This window comes from Channa argus, chromosome 5, assembly GCF_033026475.1.
Source record: "Channa argus isolate prfri chromosome 5, Channa argus male v1.0, whole genome shotgun sequence".
NCBI classification, from domain to species: Eukaryota; Metazoa; Chordata; class Actinopteri; order Anabantiformes; family Channidae; genus Channa; species Channa argus.
The window spans coordinates 7,255,117-7,269,482 of record NC_090201.1 but is presented as its reverse complement, the minus strand read 5'-3'; the positions used below and the strand labels follow the sequence as shown (position 1 = coordinate 7,269,482).

General features: G+C 39.5%; 1 protein-coding gene across 1 annotated transcript; it reads right to left on the bottom strand.

Annotated features, from left to right (window-relative positions):
* Positions 1 to 8,774: 8,774 nt before the first annotated feature.
* LOC137127705 (potassium channel subfamily K member 15-like) lies at positions 8,775 to 11,963 on the bottom strand. The gene is made up of 2 exons (XM_067505029.1): positions 11,415 to 11,963; positions 8,775 to 10,153 (listed from the first exon to the last, which is right to left on the bottom strand). The coding sequence occupies exons 1-2, from the start codon at positions 11,803 to 11,805 to the stop codon at positions 9,195 to 9,197; spliced, it is 1,350 nt and encodes a 449-aa protein (XP_067361130.1). The 5' UTR covers positions 11,806 to 11,963; the 3' UTR covers positions 8,775 to 9,194.
* Between the last annotated feature and the right edge of the window lie 2,403 nt (positions 11,964 to 14,366).

The window sequence follows — 14,366 nt, the reverse complement described above, 5'->3', positions numbered from 1 at the left end:
CCTGCATGTCTTGTGTTTCTTGTGTGTTCGTCCATAGTCTTGTTAGAAAGTCTCTGCAGGTGGTGACACTGGGGACGATGAGTGATGGTGCATTTTAAGCCCATCTTTAATTCAGATGTCTCATGCTTCTGTGGTGCAGAGAAAACAAGAGATTTAAGATACAAGATTGATGCTCAAGTGGGAGGCATGCACAGCCAGTGTGAGTCACACAGCTGAGGCCTCATGCAATAAAACACACGGTAGATTTGCAGTTCATATGTCATGCCATGTCTATCGACTGGGCTGTCTGGTTTTGTTGCTTTATTCATGAATCAAATAAGACGGTGTCTTTTCGTCGACTTGTTGTACTGAATTGTTGCTGAAATATTAACAGAAAATAAGGCTTAAATGCACATGTGAAAATTTGTTGCGTGGAGGACGCTTTCGATAAAAAAATAAAACATTGCTGGAGAAACCCACCAGGGGGCCCTGGGGCAAAACTGAGCTGTCGGTCCCAGTCGAGCACCTCATCCTTTGTACATTGTGTCGGTTTCAAGGCCTCCATAGCAGGCAGCTTAATTTGTGGCCCCAGAAGCCGACCAGTAATAATAATTCTTTGGGTTTTGCTGGGTTTCAGTCAGTTTGCAGTTTTTTTGACAAACAGTATAAAACACTAGATGAGCAAATATTAATTAAAATAAACAACAAATGTCTTAAAATAACAGTTTTAATAGCCACTTTACAAATCAGTGCATCTGGAATGTGTAATAATCCATCAGACTAACCACTAACTATATTACTTAGACTGCACCTTAGTACTGCATATTCAAATACAATTAGACCCAAAAACATAAAGCTTTACTTTTAGCTTTTGGAGGCAGTGGCACCAAAGTAGGAAATTGTTGAACAAATTGTACAATATACACTATTGTTAAATATTGTTATAGTCTAGACAAAGTCTGGCTAGTGCTAAGGGAATAACATAATTAATAATTTGTGCCGTTTATTGATATTTAATATATGAGTAACTGCTGATCTTACAATACTAAATTGATTACTGATTTTTGGAGGAATTAACAGAACATTACCTTTTTCTATTCTTACAAATACCTAAAGTTATCTTGATGTGGAATGTTGCCACTGAAGCCTCCTGTGACCCAGATACACTGAACATTTGCTCGTAAACCTTTTTCCTTTCCAACCAAACAAGCTCTATTAGTAAGTTTTGGAGCATTCTCATATACTGTAATTTATTAATGAAGACAACCTGAAACTCTGGGCAGGGAAAGCGAGAGCTGGGTTAAGTAGAGTAGATTTCAAGTCTCCTAAAGGAAAAGAAAAGCAGCAAGGTGTCAGAGACTAGACTATAAGTTGGTTGAGTAATGTGAAGAGGTAAAAATCTATCTTTGTAGACATCTTAATACAAAAACATAGATATTACATATATATTCTGGTTGGACCACACCAACCTGTGATGTTAGGTCTTGCTTTACACAATTTTAAAGCAATTTAAAAGCCCAAACAAATAAACAATAATACATTTTAAAAGTCTTCTTATAGATGCCTGGTTCTGCATGAACAGTGCTCAGAGAAAGGTCAAGAAGTTAAATACATTAGAAGGTTTTAATGGTGTAGAAACAGAAATGAGCTCAATAAATTCAGTGACAAGCTTTTGATCTGACTGTGATATGTCTAACATTGAAAGATGCCATTTAGAAGAAAATCAGGTGATTAGGTGAAATCAAAACGCACAAGAACCATGTTGTGGGAACTTTGAACGTCCATCTTAAATTAAATTAAAATGCACATACACACATCGGGGGCAGCTGTGGCTCAGTTGGTAAGGCAACAGTCGTCCGCGGACCAACATGCGCTGACCAATTTTGTTATACCCTTTCATATTTAGTTTTTTGTTTTTTGTTTTCAGAACAAGTGAGCTATTACCTGGTGAGTCAGCAAAGAACTGCATGAAGTAAGCTGACATTGCTTTTTCTTAATTGGCTAAGTAATTCCTTCCTTCCTTAATCCTTTAAAGATAAGTACATCTGTTTGCATTATGATCAATGTGGATTTTTATCAACATAACGTCCCTATTATTCATCATTAACTGATGAATATCACGATTTATCCAGGTCAAATGTACTTTTCTAGATGTAAACATCTAGATTGGATTCATGAGTGTGTTCATCAGAAAGTCCCAATACTTTTATTTAAAGTAGCCTGTTTGTGATTGTGTAACCATCTCATTTGTTTAGTTAAACCTCTCCATCCTCAGTGGACTTCCTTATCACATTCCATATGTTCGGATCGACTGTGACGGACAACAATTGTTGCCCCATATTTGGCTCTTGCCATCGCAATCTAACTTTTACTGCCAAACCAATTTACTCCTGCCGCCAGCGCTCTTCATAGTTGCCTTGGAAACAAAACTTGTAGTAGCTTTTCTGTTTGGTGAAAGTGAGGTAATTGATGCATTATATGCTAATCAGAAATAACAGTGTGGGTAGGATGATGTGGATGTTCACCCAGTTGGCATACCAAGCAGATGCAGATGAGTGTAAAGCTGTCTGTTTCCTGGGCAGACCTTTGATGATGAATGCCAGGCGCAGCTCTGCTGATGGAAACGTCTGCTTCCTGCTCAACAGACCAGCAAAGACACAGTCAATGGAATATTAAAATCATTATATCTAGGAATGAAAAAAATGAGAGCGTGGGAGGAGGGAAATGGTGCTGCGATAAACAGCACTGATTGTTCAGAAGGAACCATTTCAGTCAACTGGTATTTCTAAGATGCTGCTGTGGTCATTGATAATCCCAGTGGGGATAAAATGGCCCTATTTAGGGTGGACAATGAAATGTTTCATAGAAAAGGAAGATTGCTTGACTGTGAGCCTCGATAAGATCTAAAGTGAGGAACTTATGCATATACTGGACGAGCTATTACAGTAAAATGCAGCCCTTTTATCTCGCCATTATTTTATATAATTTTCCCTTTTTTTATCGTCTCTCTTTGTTGTTATGACCTATTCCCAAAAGACTGCTCCTAATGAGTGTGGTCCTATATGAAAAGAATTCTGCAGCCTCTTGATACAGTAGCAATGATGGCCTCCCGACAGTGAGGAAAAAAGATAAAAATTGAATAAAACTGAAGCGCAGTGTATTGAATTATTTAGTGCAGGAGCTGTAGCAAAGATCTGACTACTTGCTCATTTAGGAAGATTAACCGAAGTGGCAAATCACTCTGTTGTCAATCTTTTAGAGTTCTGAGCTGAAGAACCATGAATAAATCAGCTTTCATATCTCCAATGGGAACTATTCTTTGGAGGATCCTCTTTCCCTCTCCTCCCTGCACATTACAAAAATTAAAAAAAACATATTATGAAAAAATGATACATTTGTTATCCAACAGCACTGAGGACCATTGTATTGCATTTTTCTCTATGGCCTTATCGCACTCATTGAAATTCTGCCCTGACAGCAACTTCTGAATCAGTCTTACTTACAGGAGGAAACATATTTTTGCAAATTCTATGTAGAGCTGCACATAATGAGAAAAATATGCTGCTGTCGGACAGGAGATAAGTGTGACCTGTGGGACACTGTGTGGCAATGAGCCATAGATTCTGCAGAATAGACGAATGTCCTCATCTCACAATGATGTATATGTCTTAAATGTGACTTTTGTGTGCTTCCTACTTCCATAATAAGCTTTTGACTTTGGAGTCTTCTGACGTCTTCACTTTTTCCAACCTGTCCTCCTATCACACAGATCACTCACAAACAATAGAAAAACAGACGTTAATCTGCCACTGGCCAAGGTTTAAGTTCATTGCTGCAGATACTGTATGTTCTTCCTCTGGAATATGATCTTCACAGCACCACCTCTTCATTTCTCGCATCTCTCACTGCATCTCAGAGCCACTGTTTGGACAGGAAGCCGTGTGTTCAGAGAAGCTGTTGTCTTGTTAAATGGTACAACTGAATAGGAAATGGATAACAGCCAACCTAGATAATTTTACATCCGTTGCCTCAGACAACACACTGAATCACTGGGAATGATTTGCCCTAAAGGCTTTTCTCCCTTTACTGCTTTCTTAGTTAGTAATGTGTCATCCACCACTGCTGCTTGCCTCAAATTCCCCACTGGGAGACAAACAAGAAATGAGTCAAGGCATCACAAAAGTCATTCAAATTTATTCTCAATGAACCTGGAATATCTGTGGCAAATTTCATTCATTCACTCTGACCCTATGGAGTCTGGATACAGCTAAATCAGCGGGTTTATCCTCTGGGCACCATGAATGTCTGACATAATCTCATTACAATCAATCGTACAGTGTGGAAGAAATTTCAGTATTACTCATATTGGCTGAGTGTTAGCCTGAAATTTGTTTCAGTAACTGTTACTCAAAAGATTAGGGTTGTTGTTTTTTATTATTTTTGTTTCATCACTTACCCAATCTGAGCATATTGTACTATTATGAAGGGATCAATGTGCTTAATAACATTTTTGTATGAGACATCAGGTTTAAATCTGGACGCAAAAACACGGATCATCTTGGAAAGACAAATATGATGACTCTACTATGCCCCAATCCACCCACTCAAATTGTATGGGTTTGAGTTCTCGGTTTCAATTCTAAATATTTGATCAATTTAAAATTTGAATACAAATAATCTGCCCTTACTTGTGTTGAATTTAAAATGTAATATATGCTGCATTTAAGTCAATATCATTGTAACTAATTTGTTTTTCAACTATCCATTAGTTATAATTATTTAGGAAATCCCTTGCGTTAAGTTAAGTAGAATAGATTTAACTTGTCTGGGTTAATAGTATGGATGGTTTAAATAACACTATAATCCATGATCCATCCCTGCTTCTAATATGGCTATAAAAAAGCTCACATTAGATTAGACCATGTCAGTGAATATACATAGTTTTCTCTCAAAGCAGGGTATATAGTCAGTAGCACTGAAGTAGAAACATTTAGCATTGTATTGTTTAACCATTAAAAGTCGAGGCTTCAAGAGAGAATGCACTTCACTTGATTGTCAGTTTGTGATTTGTCATCAAATTTAAATGTCTTTATTGCTGACTTGTAGCCCCGCTGATTAAAGGTTGATTCAAACTCCCCTTTAAATCTTAACTTAAATTGCAATTAATCAGGCAGGATGATCCCTTTCACATGAAATGTCAAAGAGACACAGTGTGTCAAATGCAGTGGCTGATTGAAGAAGACAACCACTGAGAAAAACAGCCTTTTCAACACAAGCAGCAAATTGGCTAGAAATTAAAATTAATGAGCAATTAGCCCACCAATAAACTACTATTAATGCCTGTTTTCTCAATGCTCTCCAACGGAATCCTAATTTCTACTTATTTAATCAATCTGAATAAATATAACATTTGTTTTTAGTTCCTTAATCTTTTTTTGTGTTCTCTGTGAGCCTGAGAGAATGTGCTCTGGTATGCTGAAGAGCATCCAGTAATATAACTCATAATCTCCCAGCCCCCCCAGAAAGACTGTCAATACAGTGTACACAGACAAACATATTTCTCAATGATGAAAACATGGCAGCTGATACTTCTACAGTTTATTTGTTCATTCATTCATACACACTTCATTTGCATGTTTCTGTCATGAACACACATATTACTGCCATATTAAAGGTGTTTTATTTTTAAGAATTGACTTAAGTTGCACTCTGCTTGAACCACAGTTTGTTTTATGTTTAATCTTGTATGCAGTACCACGCGACTGCACATGAGAGATCCTTCAACACCGGACACAAATGACTTAACAGGGTGTGTTCACCCTTTAATCAATTATTCACCCACTCTCCCAGTCCTGCAATACTACGGTACAGCAGAGTATAACCAGTTGTGTATTGGTGTTGCCTTAATGGAATTCAACACAGTAATCAATGAACACTGAGTTAAATGGGAGGTTATTGTTGTTTTTTAATGAACTAAAGTGTTTTGCAATATTATCATTCTGAATTACATGCTTATAGATTTGCAGTCATTTTCACTCTTTTAGAGCTGAGCATAATGTTCCTGAGTAACCTGGTTGCCCAGGAACATTGGTGCACATTCATTTCACAAAAAAAAAAAAGAAAAAAAAAGAAAACAACCTATAATTCGAAAATGAATGGACTTTCCACTGAACTGCATTAAATGTGAACAGAATATGCTAGAGCCTGCTTGAGTTTGTACATGGAAATTGGACGCATCTGAAATACTTTTTAAAAAGATCACTACCACCACCTGCAGCTCATCACTGATAATAATGGCCATTATATACACATAAAGTACTTCAGTAGTTTTTTTTTTTTTTTTGAGAACAGCTCAATTGATTGCAGCTCACTGAGCCACACAGGAAGCTTGAAAAATCCAGGATCTATCCAGGGGGCCATTTTTGCCACAGTAAAGCATAAGATAACATAACAGCAAAACAATCATCACGCGATGGTCTCTGTGAAGGTGTAAAACAACACATTCTGCATGTCAAAAAACAGAATTTATGAGTATTAGTATTTGATCAGTGGTCTGCAGAGTTTTCAACACTTTTAGGCTCAATGTGCTGGAGCAGCCAGTCATATTATAAGGAGGCGTTTTAGGCATCATAACAGAATAAAGTGAAGCACCATCTGCAATATTAATGGGGCAATTATGCAAATGAGATATGAGCTTTCATCAATCAGTAAATAGTAATCCACAGTATCCACAGATATGAGGCACATTGTTCAATTCTCTCTTTTCTACTGGTTCACAAATATCTTTATAAATCGGAGCTGGAAGCTGAAGCGTCTGTACACATGACTGGAAACCTTGTGCTCTCTTATCAAGGCCCTGAACATCCATTCTCAAAGAAATAATCTGTGTCATGGTTCATGCTGTCAAATGAAAACTAATTTCTGCTGTCATGCTTTGATTTTATATAGAACGCTGATGAAACGCAGGAGTAAACCTCTGCAGCTGCCTCCTGTCCTGTGGTTAGAGACACACAAATACACACATAAATGTGGAGACAAAAACCTTATTTGCATTGTTGTAATTGTTGAGGTTCCAGTTTTTGAGAACTGAAACTTAACCATGCAAATATTTCACATGATCCCCTCTGTTCAGTGGACATGGCAGAAGCCCGTGTTTAATGTGGAGCAATGCTGCTCCCTGGTGTGAGAAATGTGAACATGAAGAAGATGCCATTCAATGCAAGTCGCTGGTGGTGACCGCTAGAGGTTTCTGTCATTATTATGATATGATGCAAAACTAAAGTGATCTTCAGGTTGACTGTCCACAGGGTGTAGGTCAGTTACAGATTATTGAAATACTAACAAGTAAAGTTAGAAATTGTATCTTCAAAAAGCTGGCAGTGTTCAAATGTATCCTGCTTTTTAAAATCATCTACCGAGAAGCACAGCGGGAAAATTGTCTCTATATACCTGTTTTATGCAACATAAAAAAGTCCCAAAAGTCTTCTGTGATATTATTGCCCGAATTAAAAACAGCATGACTCTTTTGACTGAGTTCAGAAATATTGAAAACTCTCAGGAGGTATGTCATGGTGCTGAGTGAAAGTATAATAAGAAGGAAATTATTGAATAAAACATAAATATGAATAGGAAGGAAGTTGATTGGACAACCTGTGTTTCAGACACAATGGGTTTCACAGGTCCAAATTATGAATCTCATTCTCCTGTCTGCATGTCTTGTGTCAGTGGTTTTATTAAAAGTATCACTGAAACCACACATTCCAAGGTTCACTTCAGTGATTTAGGGGCAACAAGGTGGTGGAGTGGTTTGCACTACCACCTCACAGGTAGAAGGTCCCCTGTTCGAATTCGCCTGCTGGCTGTAGCCTCTCTATGTGGCGTTTCTTTGTTCTCTCTGTACCTGTGCAGCTTTCCTCTGGATCCTACATTTCCCATTATATCATTAAAATAGGGCATTTAAGTAGGAGCATTAAATGGTCATTTCTTCATCTCAAACTACTGAAACAAAAGCTGACAACAGTGGTGGATTTACCAAAACTAAAAATGTCAGTGTCAACTGTTAGGTGTCCTCTTGGTCTCATGACGTCAAAATGTGAACAGAATGATGAGAGAGGACTGTTTAAATGCACGTTATTATTGAACCAGAACATTTAGTGGTCGGTTTATGGATCAGGCGTGAATCATGTGTGATTTTTGCGGTTAATCACATTGTTGGAGAACAGGATGTTGCAGTAAGTACGGAAACATTAAACAGTTGGACATGTGCATTCCAAAGACTAGAGAAGGTCAAATTAGGTTCATCGATAAAGGTTACAGGGCATTTTAGTTGCATTCTGAAATTTCACCCGAAACTCGAATATCTCTAACTTTTTGTGAGAATTCCCTTTATATGTAGTTTGGTGGAGTCCTCCTTTAAGTAATGTTTTGAATAAATTAGATAATACCAAGGTGAATAAATGAAACCCTTTTTTTAAGTGATTGAATATTGAAAGGTTAGGCATTTCTCCTCATCTCTGTGGTTTGCAATGTACATCTAATTTGAATAAAAGCAATGTGTGAGTCAACCACATGTCTGAGAAGGTAATTAAAATCCCATTTGGAGGCATTTCAATTTTTCCACTATTTTAGTCCAAACACTCACATTTTGTCGACAAACTCATTTATCACAGGGGACTCGGTCTGGAAATTACAGTTTTAACTGGTTGCTGCCTTCAGACAGTTGCTGCTCATTGCACTGTGCGTGTCCCTCTCCAGCTTTCCACTGCACCGAGCAAAGGCGATGGAAACGTTACCTTGGGAACAAGCCAGAGCGACAGAGTGTACGTCCCTATTAGAAGACAGCCGTGATTACTAGAGGTCACAGGTGACCGCGCTGCAGAAAGTCTGACATCTGAAAAATTCACGCAGATACAGTGAGCCTGACTTTCTCAGGCAAATGTTAGATTTCTGCTGGTTGATCACACACTCCCTTTACACCGACAGAGCGCACTGGGACAGTAATGTTGGGCTACACGTGGGTTAACAGTTTCTGTATACTTTCATTTGTTTTTTCAAACACATTTTATAGAAAAATACATTTGAACCTGTATGTTATTTGTACAGTAACCGGTATTAGTACATTCATGACTATGACAGCATAGGGTGATTCTTTTTATCTGTTCTGGGTTGAGTGCAAAAAAATCCACATAAGCTCACATAAAGTCAAGACTTCAGAGTTAGAATGACCTCCTCCTGCTGTGAGGGTGGTTCTTGCCTAAGCATAGAGCTGTACTGCTGGGGGAGTCATGTGATGACACAGTACAAGAGCTGCATGAGCCCTGGTCCACCCTGTAGGAGATGGAGTTGTAAAAGACGGGGTTGCTGTGGCCACACTCCTTGTCACGGTGGGGACGGTCGGACATGTCCATACCACAGCAGATGCAGCAGACCAACGACCTGAATCTGCTGGGTCTTGGGAGCATCGAGTGCTCTAGCTGCTCAGATTCATTAAGTCTGCACTCCTCTGCCGAAGAAGGGAGGAGGTTCAAACAGCTGGTGCCCTCCTCGACGGGCAGGCTCAGGTTGCACCAACTGCTTCCCCTGCCACCTCCATCTTTAAATACTGCAGGTTCTACTTCAGTGTCTGGCACTTTTCTGTTGTCCTTCTTGCCCCTAGAGTGTCCCTGTTCCTCTCTCTGTGCCTCTCCCCTCATGTCAGGCTCATCTGAACTTACAGTGAGAAACCTCAGCACCACCAGGTTAAGAAAAGCTCCAATGACTGTTAAGCCAACCAAAATGTACATAAAGCTGAAGGCCACATAAGGGGGTCGCTTCTGGAGACCATCTTTCTTCTGCAGGGCCACAAAATCCCCAAGGCCAATGGTAGTCAGAGTGATGAAGCAATAGTAGTAGGCGCTGAAGAAGGTCCAGTCCTCAAAATGGGAGAAAGCCGCAGCTCCAATGCATAGTGTGCTCATGCAGGACAACAGACCCACCAGAATCATGTTCCCCATAGACACCTCTGTCTTCTGTAAACCCAGGCCCTCCTTGGCTCTGCGCATGAGGTAGCGGACAAATGTATTGATCCTCTCTCCCAGGCTTTGGAACATGACCAGTGTCAGAGGAATACCCAGGACTGCGTAAAACATACAGAAGGCTTTGCCGGCATCAGTGCGAGGAGCAACGTGGCCATAACCTGTAAAGTCACATTAAAATGCAGGTAACACATTGTCAGGTACTAAATCTTTGAACATTAATTGTCACCAAGATATACTGCTGCTTGGACGAAGACACTCACTTGTTAAACTCTAAAGGTCAAAGTCAAACTGCGTCTCGACCACTGCTTAAAGAGCTGGTATTATGGTCCTTTGACTCATTTTTACAAATACAAAGTGTATTTTATAAATATATCTCTGAAATTTGTGCTCAAAATTGCTGAGATTTATCTATATACATCTTTACAAAAGGCCCAGATCACCTGCTGTCTTCTCTCAGTCTGATTGGAAGCTGTTGACATAAGGTTTGCATTATTCATGATGAATCCCTGCTTTGACTGTCTGGGGGTGTTGCCTTCGCATTGACCCTCAGCAAATAGAAGCATGAACAAATCAATTATACATATTTTCTTACGCTCAGGCTGCAGCTTTGTAAAGGCAACTGTTGGAAAAGTAAATGGATTAGGATATAAAGATGTGTAAGCTGGAGTCTGATCCTGAATGTGGGGAGAACCTGCTGATGCACAACGGAGACATAAACCGGTTCAGAATGGGAGGATAGTGTCCAAAGGTCATTTTAGGGGCTTATCCTCCTCTAGCTGCTGTTTGATGTCACGTTGCAAGTAGCATTACTATCACTCAATATCCAAGTTTGAGATGCAAACATTTTAAAAAGTTAAAAACAGGGCAAAGATAGAGGTCAGTAACATCCTGCTTAACATTGAAATCACGGATCAACTGTAAACACTTTAAAAAAAAAAAAAACTCAAGTTTGTCAGTTTTGATCCAAAATGTATCTCAGTGTTATTGTTAATGGTGATGTTGAAAGATGCCTCTCTGGTTTCATTTTTTGCCAGATATTAGAAAAAGCAACCCAGCTGCTGTTGTGCAATAAAGTTGATGTTGAATGGAAACTGCTTATAGACGGATGAACCCAAATGTAGAACAAAGACGGAGCAACAATCCAAAAAGCACATGAAAAGCAGAGAAGAGCATCACACAGGAAAGTTTTGACAAAGTTGCAGAAATCAGTGTAACCAGTGTGAAGACGTGTTGACCAGAACAGCAGAAGTGTCATTTATTGTTTACAAGGTGCTAATCTGTAGGAGGTCACTGAAGTGTGATCACAACACGTTGACACTGCATCACACTGCAGCAGCCCCGTGTGAACATCACACACCAACAGACGTAGAAATGTGTGTTCAGGGAAGCACATATAGACAAACTAGTGCGTCTACTTGCCAATGGTGGTGATAACAGTGATGGAAAAATAAAACGAGCCTGCGAACTGCCACTGGCTCCCTGCTCTGTGCGGCTTCGACAGGATCACCACTCTCTCAATCTCCCTGTAGTCATCCTCGGTGAAGCCGTACTTCTTCTTCAGCTCGTTCAGCTTCTGCTCCAGCGCCTTTTTCCTCGAGCTCTCACTTTCCGACTCCAGTGCGTCGAAGACGGCCGCTCCGAGGAGCAGGTAGAAAAGAATGGAGAGGATGAGAGACAGGGTCCTGATGTTCTGAGTCTTCATCCTCAAGTCTCCGGAGTGCGCGCAGAGCGCAGGGTGCTGCCGCTCATAGGGACGGACGCACAGAGGACAGACGCGTCCTCCATAAGATCTGTTAATCTTTATCGACATCTGAGACTCCGTTGGTCTGCTGCAATAAAACGTGTTGTAAATTCAGTCTGTTCGATTACGTTGTGATCAGATAAACAGGCTTTAAACATCTGTGCATCAGCGTTCAGTCTGTCTACAATTTATTACCGTTCACTGTCCAGAGTTGTGTTCGTTCAGGGGTTGAAACCTGATGACTGATTATAAAGTGAAGGAGCGCAGGTTTTCTGAGCTCACTTTGAATCTGTCTTAAAGACACGTTTGAATTATTTTGTGAGATCTCAACTGGTTTCAAAGTCAATAGTGGCCCAGTAAACAACCGATAAAGTGGTAAACATGTGCAGTGGACGTACACTTAGACGTTTCTGGGACGTAAAGCATCTTCTGTCAAAAAGTTACAAATTAAAAAATAGGTTTTTTTTAACAAAAAACAGTGTTTTTCCCAGATTAGACACAAATTATATGGTGCTGGACAATTAAAAAAAAAATGACATAATTGAATAAATACTGTTGCCCATAAAGTGAAATTCACCTTGTCTGCTACTTCACAAGTCTGCCACATTCTTACTTGTCAGTATTTATCATCACTCGTTGTCCCTTTTATCAAACATCCTCCCATTTTGTGAAGTATCTTTGCTGACAGCTTCTCCAGACTGACTGCAAGCTGTTAATCAATGATCCTGTGTTTGAAGAGGTTTGGGATACAAAAGTGTCAGAAACTAGGTGTGTGTTGTGTCTGGGTTCAGGGAAACACAGCAGAAACAACCGGCCTTTCAAAACTCTACTCTTCTGATTATTTTGCCCCGTGAAGCGTTCATGTGCGGAGTATTCACAATACGCTTGGCTAAAGCATCACTCTGAGCGATGAAGCATTAACTGGTGGCAGCACTGACCTTTATCAAGCACACTTAGTCACTGGGTGATCCGCAGAGCTGCAGTCATAATCTAGTCCAGGGGCTGAGTGAGAGAGATGGTGGAGATGGTTTATGTGTACAGTTTGAACCTGCAGCGTGGAGGCTTGGTTTGTGGAGCCTCGCTGAGGTTTTCAGTGGCATCTGTTAGCTTTTTGCTCAGTGTCATGCTAATTGGGTTCACAGCAGAACAGCCAGAAAACAGGCTGACTCCTATAACTCCGGCTGAAGAGTTATTTCAGTTTCATACCCTGCACAAGTTCCCATTTATTTCAGGAGGTCCTTTGTGGGGCCTATTCATGCATTAAACCGCACCATAAAGAGTGTGGACCTGTCAATAAAAGCCACATTTATTGCTTCCATTCCCTACAGAACATATGGCTATCTCAACACTGTATTTGTATCATTTAGTGACAGCACAGGACCTTATCCCGTTCAGTACGCGCAAATGAATCTACTGCTGAGCAAATGTCCACAGTGCAGCATATACTATAGACTGATTGTCTCCAATGGCAATAGGAGCAATAATATCCGTTTTGAAAAGCGTCTTGGAGAGATAACTGCCTCACCAACTGAGTAAGAGCACACATTGCTAACGTCAGTATTATTCAAGATCAATTGCTTATGTAAATTTCACATTGTATGCTGGACCAAAGCACAGAGCAAGTGAGCGAAGGTACACACATATACATACACTCACAAATGTTAAGATATACTGTATAATAGTTTTAATAAGGGCCCTGTGGTTTAACCATGGACTAATGATGCTGCATTATCTGATGCACTTCATCTCCTGTCTCTCACTTCCTGCAATTCTTTTATCTTCTACAGGAACACATTAGGAGGATGATGTCCACCAACTGGAGCTAAGACTCTCATCTGTCCATGTGCCATGCCCATGAAAAAGGAGGCAGTGAAATATCCTGCAAACATGATGTTATCTTTAGTCTGATGACAGGTGGTGACGGCAGTAAAGATAAAGAGAGTCGATGTGATGAGCGTGTACAGCACTGAGACGTAGTCTATTGATTGCTATAACAAAAAGAATAACACTTCCTTTAAAGACTGTTTAATAAGTAAATAAATAAGGTTTCCTGTTTTCTCCGATAGCAGTAAAATGTAGTTGACTACAGACTTTGTGTTCTGAAATTCCAATAATTGTGTCTTTTTCTGTGAAAGATGACAGAGTTGAAATACAAATCTGATTATGTTTTGTCACAAGTGTGATTTTATGGTCCTGGTTAGTGGACCACATCAGCAGTGTTGCCCGCAGGGAAACAAACAAGGTGAAAAAAAACGAAAACTTGGATTCAGCAAATAAATTAATACAAATAAGCTACACTTTAATTTATTTTACAACAATTCACCATAATAGCCATAATAATTATGGAATGATATGTTTCTATCTGACTTGGAAATCATTTTGGAAAAATGTATAGTTATATAATGTAATAGGACATTTTCATAAATGAACCAGACAGTCCAAATGCAAACAGAGTTATCATCTAGTTCCTTGCATTTTTATTCCCATGTTTAACCTACTGATAAGCACTAATGTACAATGCATGTAACTGTTTCCTAAATGAATATGTGTCAATTAGACCCAGCCATGTGGTGCTTGAAAGTTTGTGAATCCTTTAGAGTTATTTTTATTATATGTCTATTTCTTATTTT